The sequence below is a fragment of the Tachypleus tridentatus genome, chromosome 10 (genome assembly GCF_004210375.1).
Source record: "Tachypleus tridentatus isolate NWPU-2018 chromosome 10, ASM421037v1, whole genome shotgun sequence".
Classification (NCBI taxonomy): domain Eukaryota; kingdom Metazoa; phylum Arthropoda; class Merostomata; order Xiphosura; family Limulidae; genus Tachypleus; species Tachypleus tridentatus.
In genome coordinates, this window is record NC_134834.1 from 128,092,584 (window position 1) to 128,110,083 (window position 17,500).

Consider the following 17,500-nt stretch of genomic DNA (forward strand, 5'->3'; position numbering starts at 1 on the left):
CTTAAAAGCATAGTTCTTTTCAATATGCAATTAATAAATTATGAGAATACTTAAATTATACGAAACGTATTTCGATACTTCCAGAATTTTATTCGATTCAATTGTCTCACAGCTTATACACAAAGCAATGTTTAGAAATATATATTTTTCGATTTTCATAATTTTATAATAATAATTAATTAGACCACAACACTTGATTTAGCATATGTTATTATGGTTATAAGAAAATAACAGAAACAGTATGACAATTGCTGGCATCTGTTGGTATCCTACAAGACCTCTTATGATTCAAAAAAATAATCACACACAATGCTGGCCAAAATCTTAAGGACAATAAACATAAAGCAAAATATGCATTTTGCGTTGTTAGACTCAATCGCTTATTTGAGTAGAGCTTCGAAAGATGAAAATAAGAGAAGGTAAAATAAAAAAAAAATTTAGCATTTAATAGGAAAAATATAAAAACACTATGAAATTAGCCTAAATACTAGCTGGTCAAAAGTTTAAGATCATACCAAAAAGAAGTCTAAACAGGGTAGGAAATGCCCAACAAGAGGTCTCAGTAGTGCGTTGCACGGCCGTCATTGCGAATAGCTGCGAACATTCGCTTTGGTATGGTCGATATAAGCGTTTGCAGAAGGCTGGCTCAAATGTTATTCCAAGTGGCGAAGATGGCTTCACGAAGATCATGCACTTTTTAGAATAGACGTCCATTTCTATAGATTTCCCTTGCAATCCACCCCCAGACATTTTCAATAGGGTTCAATTCGGGCGAACACGCTGTATGGTCCAAAAGAATCACGTTATTCGCCATGAAAATGTTCTTTGTCCTGCGGGCATTGTGGATTGCAGCGTTGTCCTGCTGAACGATCCAGTTATTTCCACACAAACGAGGATCTTCGGTCAATAAGGATGCTCTCTTCAACATGCCAAATGTAGCCAGCTGCTGTTTTACCCCCCTGTATAACCTAAAGCTCCATTGTTCCATGGAAGGAAAAATCATCCCAGATCATGATGGAACCTTCTATACGACACAGTGACACAGTTATCGCGCCAGTAATGTTGAAAGCCATCTGGATCATCCAGGTTAAATTTTTCTCATCAGAAAACAAAACTTTCCTCCACTTTTCTACGTCCCATGTATTGTGCTTCTCAGCAAAGTTTAACCAAGCTGTTTTGTGGTGTGCAAGGAGGCGTGGCCTTTAAAGATGTTTACGGTTTTTAAAGCCTTTCTCTCGTAGATGCCGTCTTATTATTCTTGAGATGCATTCTGCGGCTGTAAGGGCCTTAATCTGGTCCGACGATCGGCTGGTGTCTTGCCAGACAACACGTTGAATCCTCCTGCTCAACGACGGGGAAATTTTCTTGGGCTGACCACTTGAAATTCTCGTTCCGTGTCCCTCAGGGTCTTTTAAGAAATTTGCATAAGCAGTTTTACTACGCCCAAGCTCACCAGCGATGGCATGTTGAGAGAGACCTTGCTTTACCAGCTCGACAATTCTGCCACGTTCAAACTCTGTCAACTTTTTAGCCTTTGCCATGCTTTTACCCAATGGAACACAGGAGATGTCAGTGGGAGATGTTGACAACGCTGATGATTGAACACAAATGCCTAAATTCGTTACGTGTTTACTGATTAATGCTTTGTTTCAGTATGGTCTTAAACCTTTGACCAGCTAGTATTTAGACTAATTTTGTAGTTTTCACATTTTCCCCATTAAGTGCTAATTTTTTTTCCCCTTTTCTTATTTTCATCTTTCGAAGCTCTACTCAAATAAGTGATTGAGTCTAACAATGTAAAATGCACATTTTTTCTTTATGTTCATTGACCTTAAGATTTTGGCCAGCAGTGTATATATAATAATAATGATATACATAATAATAGGTGATTTAAATAGCAACTGTGTTTCATTTCGTTGTACGAAGACGGATCCAAATTATATTAAACAACCGAATTTTACAGATAATAATGACTGTGTATTGACCAGTTATGGCATCTTTAAACACATACCAGTTTTGCTCATAACACCAGTGATATTCTGACTGTCCTAGTCAAAAGTGTCAAAGTTTTATATATGCATAATTTACTAGTCTGGTGTGTCTTCATGCTCAATCTCCATCGAAACCAACTTTTGAATATTTAAAAATTTAATTACAAAAGATTAAACTGGTGGGATTACTGAACCATTTTCGATACGTTATTTTCTCAATTGATTATTCATTAAGCTGAGAGATCGTCGTCTGTTCTTGATAAATACTTCCAAAAAGCCGTTGTTTCTCTGCCTTACTGCATCCACGAATTTAAGAACACCTAAACACGAACAACACACTAACTATAACATCTAGTAGACACCATAAATATGATAAAAGTGCGTTGACGCCTCAGAAGATTACACATAATAAACTCAATACATCTACACGTCATAACACAGGTAAAAAAGTTAAGAAAGGAAACACTAAACGAAGTAAAACAGATCAAATCTGATCTGGTCACAACTACACAAACAAACGGACCCAAAACTATTTTAGCTACACCTAAATCGCTACACGAACAACCATAAACCGTATTAAAGATAACGCATTCTTAAAAAGTCAAATATATCAAAAAGCATATTTATTATTTGAAAGTTGTCTTTTTAATCAAAGGTACATTTTCCAAACCTTTAGTTAGAAAAGAGTACAAAACATTCTTGTATACTTAACATCTGAACACAAAATCCAAGTTAACACATATACTCGTTAGTATATTTAAAAATCATGGATTTTACAAGTAATATCATACCAGAATAAACTTATTCCAATTCATTTTACTCATCTTAACTTTATGGATATAATACAACTTATCTACATAAGAACGTATCACACACATTTGTACCTTACTTTTACTTGGATATTCTTACACATATAAGTTGAATACCTGAAGCTGACAAATAAGTAACATATAGTTACTTCACAATATATATATTTTTTGTACATGTAGTTACTTCAATTGTATGAAGTAAAAGCTTCATACGATATATATTGTATGAAGTAAAGTAGTAGCTGTGATTTTCTCAATACCACAAGATGGTGGTCAGTAACGTCAGTTTGTGTAATATTCCACAAATCAGTCAGTGGTATTTTAGGTCAACGTGCTGGGTAGAACACCACTGTCTCAGGTTTCATGTAGGCCTGTGCTCTTTAATAGTATTTCCCAAAGTGGGAACCACGGCCCATCTGGAGACTGGATAGCTTTCTCCAGGAGTCAGCAAATAAATGGGCCGAAAACAAAGATGCCGAATTAATGTTAATTCCAAATAAACAATAAAACATATGTTGAAAGGAGATGTTATTGTTTTTACTGTGGCACAATTTTACAATCACCATGCTAAAGTAGTGAAGGATTAGGATGTTAAAGTCACATTTTAAGACATTTGTTTAATGTTCCAACCTTAAACAAATGTCTTAAAATGTGGCCTCGATCTTTCTTACTTACATAAATAGAGCCGCAGAATAAAAGAGTTTGGGAACCACTGGTCTTTATCACTTACACAGACTTTTTGCAGCATCTGAACTCATCTTGTGAATCTAACAGTTCTAGCTTTTGGAGTCTGAAGAGTGGCCAAAAGCGAATGAATAATTTGTTTAGTAAACTTTGACAGAAAGATACTGTACAAATTCTTATACAACGTATTGCAGATAAAACATGTTAATTTGTTTAGTAAACTTTGACAGAAAGATACTGTACAAATTCTTATACAACGTATTGCAGATAAAACATGTTAATTTGTTTAGTAAACTTTGACAGAAAGATACTGTACAAATTCTTATACAACGTATTGCAGATAAAACATGTTAATTTGTTTAGTAAACTTTGACAGAAAGATACTGTACAAATTCTTATACAACGTATTGCAGATAAAACATGTTAATTTGTTTAGTAAACTTTGACAGAAAGATACTGTACAAATTCTTATACAACGTATTGCAGATAAAACATGTTAATTTGTTTAGTAAACTTTGACAGAAAGATACTGTACAAATTCTTATACAACGTATTGCAGATAAAACATGTTAATTTGTTTAGTAAACTTTGACAGAAAGATACTGTACAAATTCTTATACAACGTATTGCAGATAAAACATGTTAATTTGTTTAGTAAACTTTGACAGAAAGATACTGTACAAATTCTTATACAACGTATTGCAGATAAAACATGTTAATTTGTTTAGTAAACTTTGACAGAAAGATACTGTACAAATTTTATACAACGTATTGCAGATAAAACATGTTAATTTGTTTAGTAAACTTTGACAGAAAGATACTGTACAAAATTCTTATACAACGTATTGCTGAGATAAAAACATGTTAATTTGTTTAGTAAACTTTGACAGAAAGATACTGTACAAATTTTATACAACGTATTGCAGATAAAACATGTTAATTTGTTTAGTAAACTTTATTGTTATACAGTAAAAGATAATGTACATTTGTTTAGTAAATTACATGTTTGCAGATAAAACATGTTAATTTGTTTAGTAAACTTTGACAGAAAGATACTGTACAAATTCTTATACAACGTATTGCAGATAAAACATGTTAATTTGTTTAGTAAACTTTGACAGAAAGATACTGTACAAATTCTTATACAACGTATTGCAGATAAAACATGTTAATTTGTTTAGTAAACTTTGACAGAAAGATACTGTACAAATTCTTATACAACGTATTGCAGATAAAACATGTTAATTTGTTTAGTAAACTTTGACAGAAAGATACTGTACAAATTCTTATACAACGTATTGCAGATAAAACATGTTAATTTGTTTAGTAAACTTTGACAGAAAGATACTGTACAAATTCTTATACAACGTATTGCAGATAAAACATGTTAATTTGTTTAGTAAACTTTGACAGAAAGATACTGTACAAATTTTATACAACGTATTGCAGATAAAACATGTTAATTTGTTTAGTAAACTTTGACAGAAAGATACTGTACAAATTCTTATACAACGTATTGCAGATAAAACATGTTAATTTGTTTAGTAAACTTTGACAGAAAGATACTGTACAAATTCTTATACAACGTATTGCAGATAAAACATGTTAATTTGTTTAGTAAACTTTGACAGAAAGATACTGTACAAATTCTTATACAACGTATTGCAGATAAAACATGTTAATTTGTTTAGTAAACTTTGACAGAAAGATACTGTACAAATTCTTATACAACGTATTGCAGATAAAACATGTTAATTTGTTTAGTAAACTTTGACAGAAAGATACTGTACAAATTTTATACAACGTATTGCAGATAAAACATGTTAATTTGTTTAGTAAACTTTGACAGAAAGATACTGTACAAATTCTTATACAACGTATTGCAGATAAAACATGTTAATTTGTTTAGTAAACTTTGACAGAAAGATACTGTACAAATTCTTATACAACGTATTGCAGATAAAACATGTTAATTTGTTTAGTAAACTTTGACAGAAAGATACTGTACAAATTCTTATACAACGTATTGCAGATAAAACATGTTAATTTGTTTAGTAAACTTTGACAGAAAGATACTGTACAAATTCTTATACAACGTATTGCAGATAAAACATGTTAATTTGTTTAGTAAACTTTGACAGAAAGATACTGTACAAATTCTTATACAACGTATTGCAGATAAAACATGTTAATTTGTTTAGTAAACTTTGACATGAAAGATACTGTACAGAAAGAAATGTACTTATACAACGTATTGCAGATAAAACATGTTAATTTGTTTAGTAAACTTTGACAGAAAGATACTGTACAAATTCTTATACAACGTATTGCAGATAAAACATGTTAATTTGTTTAGTAAACTTTGACAGAAAGATACTGTACAAATTCTTATACAACGTATTGCAGATAAAACATGTTAATTTGTTTAGTAAACTTTGACAGAAAGATACTGTACAAATTCTTATACAACGTATTGCAGATAAAACATGTTAATTTGTTTAGTAAACTTTGACAGAAAGATACTGTACAAATTCTTATACAACGTATTGCAGATAAAACATGTTAATTTGTTTAGTAAACTTTGACAGAAAGATACTGTACAAATTCTTATACAACGTATTGCAGATAAAACATGTTAATTTGTTTAGTAAACTTTGACAGAAAGATACTGTACAAATTCTTATACAACGTATTGCAGATAAAACATGTTAATTTGTTTAGTAAACTTTGACAGAAAGATACTGTACAAATTCTTATACAACGTATTGCAGATAAAACATGTTAATTTGTTTAGTAAACTTTGACAGAAAGATACTGTACAAATTCTTATACAACGTATTGCAGATAAAACATGTTAATTTGTTTAGTAAACTTTGACAGAAAGATACTGTACAAATTCTTATACAACGTATTGCAGATAAAACATGTTAATTTGTTTAGTAAACTTTGACAGAAAGATACTGTACAAATTCTTATACAACGTATTGCAGATAAAACATGTTAATTTGTTTAGTAAACTTTGACAGAAAGATACTGTACAAATTCTTATACAACGTATTACAGATAAAACATGTTAATTTGTTTAGTAAACTTTGACAGAAAGATACTGTACAAATTCTTATACAACGTATTGCAGATAAAACATGTTAATTTGTTTAGTAAACTTTGACAGAAAGATACTGTACAAATTCTTATACAACGTATTGCAGATAAAACATGTTAATTTGTTTAGTAAACTTTGACAGAAAGATACTGTACAAATTACAACGTATTATACAACGTACTGTACAAATTGCAGATAAAACATGTTAATTTGTTTAGTAAACTTTGACAGAAAGATACTGTACAAATTCTTATACAACGTATTGCAGATAAAACATGTTAATTTGTTTAGTAAACTTTGACAGAAAGATACTGTACAAATTCTTATACAACGTATTGCAGATAAAACATGTTAATTTGTTTAGTAAACTTTGACAGAAAGATACTGTACAAATTCTTATACAACGTATTGCAGATAAAACATGTTAATTTGTTTAGTAAACTTTGACAGAAAGATACTGTACAAATTCTTATACAACGTATTGCAGATAAAACATGTTAATTTGTTTAGTAAACTTTGACAGAAAGATACTGTACAAATTCTTATACAACGTATTGCAGATAAAACATGTTAATTTGTTTAGTAAACTTTGACAGAAAGATACTGTACAAATTCTTATACAACGTATTGCAGATAAAACATGTTAATTTGTTTAGTAAACTTTGACAGAAAGATACTGTACAAATTCTTATACAACGTATTGCAGATAAAACATGTTAATTTGTTTAGTAAACTTTGACAGAAAGATACTGTACAAATTCTTATACAACGTATTGCAGATAAAACATGTTAATTTGTTTAGTAAACTTTGACAGAAAGATACTGTACAAATTCTTATACAACGTATTGCAGATAAAACATGTTAATTTGTTTAGTAAACTTTGACAGAAAGATACTGTACAAATTCTTATACAACGTATTGCAGATAAAACATGTTAATTTGTTTAGTAAACTTTGACAGAAAGATACTGTACAAATTCTTATACAACGTATTGCAGATAAAACATGTTAATTTGTTTAGTAAACTTTGACAGAAAGATACTGTACAAATTCTTATACAACGTATTGCAGATAAAACATGTTAATTTGTTTAGTAAACTTTGACAGAAAGATACTGTACAAATTCTTATACAACGTATTGCAGATAAAACATGTTAATTTGTTTAGTAAACTTTGACAGAAAGATACTGTACAAATTCTTATACAACGTATTGCAGATAAAACATGTTAATTTGTTTAGTAAACTTTGACAGAAAGATACTGTACAAATTCTTATACAACGTATTGCAGATAAAACATGTTAATTTGTTTAGTAAACTTTGACAGAAAGATACTGTACAAATTCTTATACAACGTATTGCAGATAAAACATGTTAATTTGTTTAGTAAACTTTGACAGAAAGATACTGTACAAATTCTTATACAACGTATTGCAGATAAAACATGTTAATTTGTTTAGTAAACTTTGACAGAAAGATACTGTACAAATTCTTATACAACGTATTGCAGATAAAACATGTTAATTTGTTTAGTAAACTTTGACAGAAAGATACTGTACAAATTCTTATACAACGTATTGCAGATAAAACATGTTAATTTGTTTAGTAAACTTTGACAGAAAGATACTGTACAAATTCTTATACAACGTATTGCAGATAAAACATGTTAATTTGTTTAGTAAACTTTGACAGAAAGATACTGTACAAATTCTTATACAACGTATTGCAGATAAAACATGTTAATTTGTTTAGTAAACTTTGACAGTTAAAGATACTGTACAAATTCTTATACAACGTATTGCAGATAAAACATGTTAATTTGTTTAGTAAACTTTGACAGAAAGATACTGTACAAATTCTTATACAACGTATTGCAGATAAAACATGTTAATTTGTTTAGTAAACTTTGACAGAAAGATACTGTACAAATTCTTATACAAATGCAGATAAAACATGTTAATTTGTTTAGTAAACTTTGACAGAAAGAACTGTACAAATTCTTATACAACGTATTGCAGATAAAACATGTTAATTTGTTTAGTAAACTTTGACAGAAAGATACTGTACAAATTCTTATACAACGTATTGCAGATAAAACATGTTAATTTGTTTAGTAAACTTTGACAGAAAGATACTGTACAAATTCTTATACAACGTATTGCAGATAAAACATGTTAATTTGTTTAGTAAACTTTGACAGAAAGATACTGTACAAATTCTTATACAACGTATTGCAGATAAAACATGTTAATTTGTTTAGTAAACTTTGACAGAAAGATACTGTACAAATTCTTATACAACGTATTGCAGATAAAACATGTTAATTTGTTTAGTAAACTTTGACAGAAAGATACTGTACAAATTCTTATACAACGTATTGCAGATAAAACATGTTAATTTGTTTAGTAAACTTTGACAGAAAGATACTGTACAAATTCTTATACAACGTATTGCAGATAAAACATGTTAATTTGTTTAGTAAACTTTGACAGAAAGATACTGTACAAATTCTTATACAACGTATTGCAGATAAAACATGTTAATTTGTTTAGTAAACTTTGACAGAAAGATACTGTACAAATTCTTATACAACGTATTGCAGATAAAACATGTTAATTTGTTTAGTAAACTTTGACAGAAAGATACTGTACAAATTCTTATACAACGTATTGCAGATAAAACATGTTAATTTGTTTAGTAAACTTTGACAGAAAGATACTGTACAAATTCTTATACAACGTATTGCAGATAAAACATGTTAATTTGTTTAGTAAACTTTGACAGAAAGATACTGTACAAATTCTTATACAACGTATTGCAGATAAAACATGTTAATTTGTTTAGTAAACTTTGACAGAAAGATACTGTACAAATTCTTATACAACGTATTGCAGATAAAACATGTTAATTTGTTTAGTAAACTTTGACAGAAAGATACTGTACAAATTCTTATACAACGTATTGCAGATAAAACATGTTAATTTGTTTAGTAAACTTTGACAGAAAGATACTGTACAAATTCTTATACAACGTATTGCAGATAAAACATGTTAATTTGTTTAGTAAACTTTGACAGAAAGATACTGTACAAATTCTTATACAACGTATTGCAGATAAAACATGTTAATTTGTTTAGTAAACTTTGACAGAAAGATACTGTACAAATTCTTATACAACGTATTGCAGATAAAACATGTTAATTTGTTTAGTAAACTTTGACAGAAAGATACTGTACAAATTCTTATACAACGTATTGCAGATAAAACATGTTAATTTGTTTAGTAAACTTTGACAGAAAGATACTGTACAAATTCTTATACAACGTATTGCAGATAAAACATGTTAATTTGTTTAGTAAACTTTGACAGAAAGATACTGTACAAATTCTTATACAACGTATTGACAGATAAAACATGTTAATTTGTTTAGTAAACTTTGACAGAAAGATACTGTACAAATTCTTATACAACGTATTGCAGATAAAACATGTTAATTTGTTTAGTAAACTTTGACAGAAAGATACTGTACAAATTCTTATACAACGTATTGCAGATAAAACATGTTAATTTGTTTAGTAAACTTTGACAGAAAGATACTGTACAAATTCTTATACAACGTATTGCAGATAAAACATGTTAATTTGTTTAGTAAACTTTGACAGAAAGATACTGTACAAATTCTTATACAACGTATTGCAGATAAAACATGTTAATTTGTTTAGTAAACTTTGACAGAAAGATACTGTACAAATTCTTATACAACGTATTACAGATAAAACATGTTAATTTGTTTAGTAAACTTTGACAGAAAGATACTGTACAAATTCTTATACAACGTATTGCAGATAAAACATGTTAATTTGTTTAGTAAACTTTGACAGAAAGATACTGTACAAATTCTTATACAACGTATTGCAGATAAAACATGTTAATTTGTTTAGTAAACTTTGACAGAAAGATACTGTACAAATTCTTATACAACGTATTGCAGATAAAACATGTTAATTTGTTTAGTAAACTTTGACAGAAAGATACTGTACAAATTCTTATACAACGTATTGCAGATAAAACATGTTAATTTGTTTAGTAAACTTTGACAGAAAGATACTGTACAAATTCTTATACAACGTATTGCAGATAAAACATGTTAATTTGTTTAGTAAACTTTGACAGAAAGATACTGTACAAATTCTTATACAACGTATTGCAGATAAAACATGTTAATTTGTTTAGTAAACTTTGACAGAAAGATACTGTACAAATTCTTATACAACGTATTGCAGATAAAACATGTTAATTTGTTTAGTAAACTTTGACAGAAAGATACTGTACAAATTCTTATACAACGTATTGCAGATAAAACATGTTAATTTGTTTAGTAAACTTTGACAGAAAGATACTGTACAAATTCTTATACAACGTATTGCAGATAAAACATGTTAATTTGTTTAGTAAACTTTGACAGAAAGATACTGTACAAATTCTTATACAACATGTTAATTTGTTTAGTATTGCAGATAAAACATGTTAATTTGTTTAGTAAACTTTGACAGAAAGATACTGTACAAATTCTTATACAACGTATTGCAGATAAAACATGTTAATTTGTTTAGTAAACTTTGACAGAAAGATACTGTACAAATTAAAACATGTTAATTTGTTTTATACAACGTATTGCAGATAAAACATGTTAATTTGTTTAGTAAACTTTGACAGAAAGATACTGTACAAATTCTTATACAACGTATTGCAGATAAAACATGTTAATTTGTTTAGTAAACTTTGACAGAAAGATACTGTACAAATTCTTATACAACGTATTGCAGATAAAACATGTTAATTTGTTTAGTAAACTTTGACAGAAAGATACTGTACAAATTCTTATACAACGTATTGCAGATAAAACATGTTAATTTGTTTAGTAAACTTTGACAGAAAGATACTGTACAAATTCTTATACAACGTATTGCAGATAAAACATGTTAATTTGTTTAGTAAACTTTGACAGAAAGATACTGTACAAATTCTTATACAACGTATTGCAGATAAAACATGTTAATTTGTTTAGTAAACTTTGACAGAAAGATACTGTACAAATTCTTATACAACGTATTGCAGATAAAACATGTTAATTTGTTTAGTAAACTTTGACAGAAAGATACTGTACAAATTCTTATACAACGTATTGCAGATAAAACATGTTAATTTGTTTAGTAAACTTTGACAGAAAGATACTGTACAAATTCTTATACAACGTATTGCAGATAAAACATGTTAATTTGTTTAGTAAACTTTGACAGAAAGATACTGTACAAATTCTTATACAACGTATTGCAGATAAAACATGTTAATTTGTTTAGTAAACTTTGACAGAAAGATACTGTACAAATTCTTATACAACGTATTGCAGATAAAATATGTTAATTTGTTTAGTAAACTTTTACAGAAAGATACTGTACAAATTCTTATACAACGTATTGCAGATAAAACATGTTAATTTGTTTAGTAAACTTTGACAGAAAGATACTGTACAAATTCTTATACAACGTATTGCAGATAAAACATGTTAATTTGTTTAGTAAACTTTGACAGAAAGATACTGTACAAATTCTTATACAACGTATTGCAGATAAAACATGTTAATTTGTTTAGTAAACTTTGACAGAAAGATACTGTACAAATTCTTATACAACATATTGCAGATAAAACATGTTAATTTGTTTAGTAAACTTTGACAGAAAGATACTGTACAAATTCTTATACAACGTATTGCAGATAAAACATGTTAATTTGTTTAGTAAACTTTTACAGAAAGATACTGTACAAATTCTTATACAACGTATTGCAGATAAAACATGTTAATTTGTTTAGTAAACTTTGACAGAAAGATACTGTACAAATTCTTATACAACGTATTGCAGATAAAACATGTTAATTTGTTTAGTAAACTTTGACAGAAAGATACTGTACAAATTCTTATACAACGTATTGCAGATAAAACATGTTAATTTGTTTAGTAAACTTTGACAGAAAGATACTGTACAAATTCTTATACAACGTATTGCAGATAAAACATGTTAATTTGTTTAGTAAACTTTGACAGAAAGATACTGTACAAATTCTTATACAACGTATTGCAGATAAAACATGTTAATTTGTTTAGTAAACTTTGACAGAAAGATACTGTACAAATTCTTATACAACGTATTGCAGATAAAACATGTTAATTTGTTTAGTAAACTTTGACAGAAAGATACTGTACAAATTCTTATACAACGTATTGCAGATAAAACATGTTAATTTGTTTAGTAAACTTTGACAGAAAGATACTGTACAAATTCTTATACAACGTATTGCAGATAAAACATGTTAATTTGTTTAGTAAACTTTGACAGAAAGATACTGTACAAATTCTTATACAACATATTGCAGATAAAACATGTTATTTGTTTAGTAAACTTTGACAGAAAGATACTGTACAAATTCTTATACAACGTATTGCAGATAAAACATGTTAATTGCCAGTACCGTTTTTGTTCGAATCTTTACCAGATACATAATATCAATTCTATCCGTTCTTTTATTATACTTTACAGTTATGGAAAGCTGGATCATATCAACCTTGTTTTCTGATGTTGAACTATAACGCCTGTAAGTTTTGAGCAAGTAGTTGGTGACAATCTGGCTGTTTTCATGCTACTTAACTATGTTTTTTTTTTAACAGCTTTCTCTTACAGAGTATCTGCGAAACCCTTTTCTTGTTCTTTCAGAGAAATATTCTTCAAGCGAACACATCGTGTAGTTTCGGTAATATCGATTTCTTGAGAATGTTATTTTTAGTAAGGCCAGAGTTATCAGAAAATACCTAGCTACTTGAAATATAGAATGATTTCAGAAACATTCGGCAAACAACTGATCACCCAGTTAGATTAACTGAAACCACAGTAGATAGCTTTAATAAAAATGAATGTACCGTCGCCTGTTTTCTCCAGATAAAAAAAAACCTTGGATACTGTATGACACAATGGTCTGAGGTTTTCGGTTTTCGAGCTTTATGGAAAACACACAAAGTAGAGAGCACCAACTATGAGTATTTTCCTCTTGAAAAGGGCTGTTAGCTTGATACTATTCATCATACATGTTAGCGATGTGTCATTAACAGACACAAATTTATGTTTTGTCTGTCAATTCGCAGATAAAATGGAAATCTTGAAAAATTTCCCTACTGTTTCAATAACCCCCTACAGTTTTACAACTTGTATCAAACAAATAGACTAAAACTGTAAAAGACAGAATAAAAAAGAACGTTCCGAAAACACAGTTATAACATTTTCTAAAGTCTATACTATATAGGCATCAACCAACTTACTTATAAGAAACCTTTTTCGGACTTCCACACCAGCAAAATCTTCGTCTTAGCCTATGATTCAAATTTAATGTGGTACGAGCATATAAACCAAATCCACAATAAAGTATGGCAACTTTAATATGTTAGGAGCCTGTCAGGTAAAAACATCATGAAATACCAACAAATATGCCAAACAAACATTTGCCTAGTAATGAATACGTTGCCGGCCTACCAAGTACAAACTGTACAGAACTTAGACCTTACGACAACTTACAAATTACTCAGAAGCACAGGTTCAGTATTTCTACATAATTAAACATACAGACACTTTATAACAGAAAATACATCTGTGGCAATTTTCTTGGTTTAGAAGTAATTGCTCCACAATAGTTTGGGGGCAAATGTAACCGGGGGTGCTCAGGGAGGCTTGATTGTGAAGATACACGGTTGAAAAATTAGATAAATAAATAGCAAAGAAGAAATAAACATCAAGCAACAGCAGAATACCAACGGAGAGCACAACAAGATCAACAACCGATATGGGACTTATGGTTCTTCAGGGTGATGGGAGATCTATAGGTTCAATGTCTACAATTGAATGACGGACCCTTATAAAGTTCGCTTAAATACTTGAAGAAAAACATGTACACTGTATATAAAGTCTTGCTATGCTCCATAGTACGTTATATCATGCATGGTACTAACAGTTCTAAGTACCTCTTCCCAATTAATATCCACCATAAGTAAACAAAAAAAGCCACCTGTAACTAGCAAATAAATGTATTATTTAGGTTAAGGCATCAAAAGTATTTCTAAAGGATTTTTTGTAAGAAATATGTTTCCAGTGATTTCAAAGTGTTTCTACTATTTTAACTGTTTATGATGTGTAGGACTTTCACAATATCAAATAAAGAAAGGTGGTAGAAAAATACTAAACGCTAAAAGTATTACATCTATGAATAGGGCCTTGAAAAGGGTTCCGTGTGGGTACTCAACTGTAGAGTAAAAACCCTTAAGAAGTGATTCATATATTGTTTAACCAATACATATAAACCGTCAAGGAGTGAAGAAGATGCCTTCTTTCCATCTAAGTCAAATAAACCTAACAAAGTTATAATCACATTATAATGTAGCAAGAGATTCAGTGTAAATATAGTAGATTACAAGCAATTAATGCTTTCATTACAAGTTACAGATTTTACAGTAAAGAAGAATACTTTTTTACAGGTAAGATGTTTCTATTGCTTGTGCGATCATTCTGAAGTAGTTTTTTTTTCAATAAAAGCTGTAACTTGTAAATACATATATATATATATAAGTAAATTAATCTAAAGCATTAAAAATTAACAAAAGTTGTTTACCTCATAAATAGAAGCCAGTTGTACAATATTTACGTGAGGTGCTTACGGTATTTCTTTGTTTAAAATTTAGTACAAAGCTATACTAGTGATCTTTACTTTGCCCACCACGGGTATCGAAACCCAAATGCTAGCGATATGTGTTCGCAAACATGTCGATGTACCACTAGAGGGCACTTATGGTATATGCTGTAATGCTTTACAAATCTGTTTGCATGTTTCCGAACATTCGATGTTTCCAACTAAAGGCTCAGTGGTAAACTTGAGGGCTTAAAGTGCTATATATCGGGGTTCAATACCTATCATAGACACAGTACATTGTGTAGTTTTTCGTTCAAAGAAATTACAACAATAAAATATATTTTTTGATAAAAGTTAAAAAATCAAAATATTAGAACATAAGAATTGTTTGTGCTCATTCAACAAGTTGATATACACTTCACGAAATGACTTCAATTTGGAAAACTTTAATTTTTTATTATCGTTAAATTTCTCATCAAGATAACTGGCTTTTGATTATAAACGATTATTTCTGTTATATAAGTTGGTATTGTATTTATTTCGTAAAGGTTATTAAGGTTATTTTGATATGAAAATGCTTGGAATAAGCTATTCCATTTTTCCCAAATGTTCATGCGAACATTACCGAATCACAGGAAAACTCTCTATTATCTACTGACATTAAAACTGCACAACAAAAGAGAGTCACTTACAAAACTCCAATCTGCTCATCTTTCAACTTTATTACTTCCTCCTTTACGTCACAAAAGGGAACTGAGACCGGAAGTATCTCTTGAAAGGCTAAAATGTGATCATGAAATTACTTGTAATTAAATTTTCAAAAATAATAGATGTTACCTTAAATCATGTGATGCTAAGCAAACATAATTATCTAAACTACAATTAGGACAAAGTAAGCAGGTCAACATTTTAAATATAAATATTCGGCATTATTTAGTGAAACTCAGATTAATTTCCATTTTAAGAATCAGAAATGTCTGGAACATAAAAATTCCACTATAAACGTATTTCTTAGTTTACTGTACGTTTGTTTCAAACATTAAATAAAATAAAAATATTTAATTTAATATTTGTCTTAGTTATGAATGCTCAATTTTCTTTTAAAACTAAATTCTACTGCCATATGGCTGGTGTTTATATTGGTTACTATGATATCTAGATCTTACCAGTACTTGTGATTGTTTCAACATCTTCGTGAGAGCACGTTGATGGAACACAGAGTGCAATAAGACCAGGCAGTTCTGATGCTAAGTGAGCAGATAACGCCAACTCGGCCAATATCTACATGATACATTCAATAAAAAGGCCATCTGTCATGTCTACATTTTTGGTCTATGCTGTAATTTACGGTAAACTGAAAACTTCATGAAACAATTAATGATACTTTGCATCAGGAAATTCATTACTTAACTTTTCGTAAAATCTGTAATGTTATTGGAAATGACGTCATACCACTAAAATGTTATATTATATCACGTTTTCAAGCATAATAGTAATGGTAAGTTTTCTTAATTCACGATAAAGCATTTGAAGTTACTTTGGAGACACCATAAAATATATTAAGAACGTTAGTAACTATCGCACCAAAAATGTTTCTGTGATTCGGTTTAATATTTACATAAATTGCTGCGTTACTTCATTTTTTGTTCAAGCTCATTCATAATTCATTGCTTCTTCGGATATCAGCACAGAGCTATTGCTAGATGTCCTTAAGTTTGATCGATCTAAGTGAGTTTCTGTAAGCACGATCCTGATGTAAATTAACATCAGAAATTGTGTTGTTTGAGTTATGAGTCATATCTTTTTCGATTCGCGCTGTAGCGATTAAATACCCGAAGTATCACGTGCGTCTTGGAGTTTTTTATTGTTTTTGAACCCTTTATTTGGGTTCTTAAGAAACACTGAATTTTTTTAACCACGTTATATTCATGACTCTGTTTACTGTCTCAACGATAACAGTAAATCGCGTTTTTAATTACTTCTTCAATTACATTTGAAACCTATATTTAACAACAAAGATTATCCCATATTTTATGACAACTGACATGACGCACCTGTTACTCCTTACAACTGGTATGACGCACTTGTTTCTCGTTACAACTAATATGACGTATCTGTCCTTATTACAACTAATATGACGCACCTGTTCCTCATTACAAGTAGTACACGATTAGTCAAAAGTCTTGAT

At 29.5% G+C, this 17,500-nt stretch overlaps 1 protein-coding gene across 1 annotated transcript in view; it reads right to left on the reverse strand.

Annotated features, from left to right (window-relative positions):
- Window positions 1–17,500, reverse strand: part of LOC143230274 (nose resistant to fluoxetine protein 6-like) — a 43,086-nt gene that overhangs the window by 16,905 nt on the left and 8,681 nt on the right. Inside the window, exons 4-5 of the mRNA XM_076463522.1 lie at window positions 16,479–16,593; window positions 16,005–16,092 (exon numbers count right to left, since the gene is read on the reverse strand). Of these exons, the coding sequence (XP_076319637.1) occupies window positions 16,005–16,092; window positions 16,479–16,593 (203 nt within the window). The remainder of the gene's footprint in view (window positions 1–16,004; window positions 16,093–16,478; window positions 16,594–17,500) is intronic.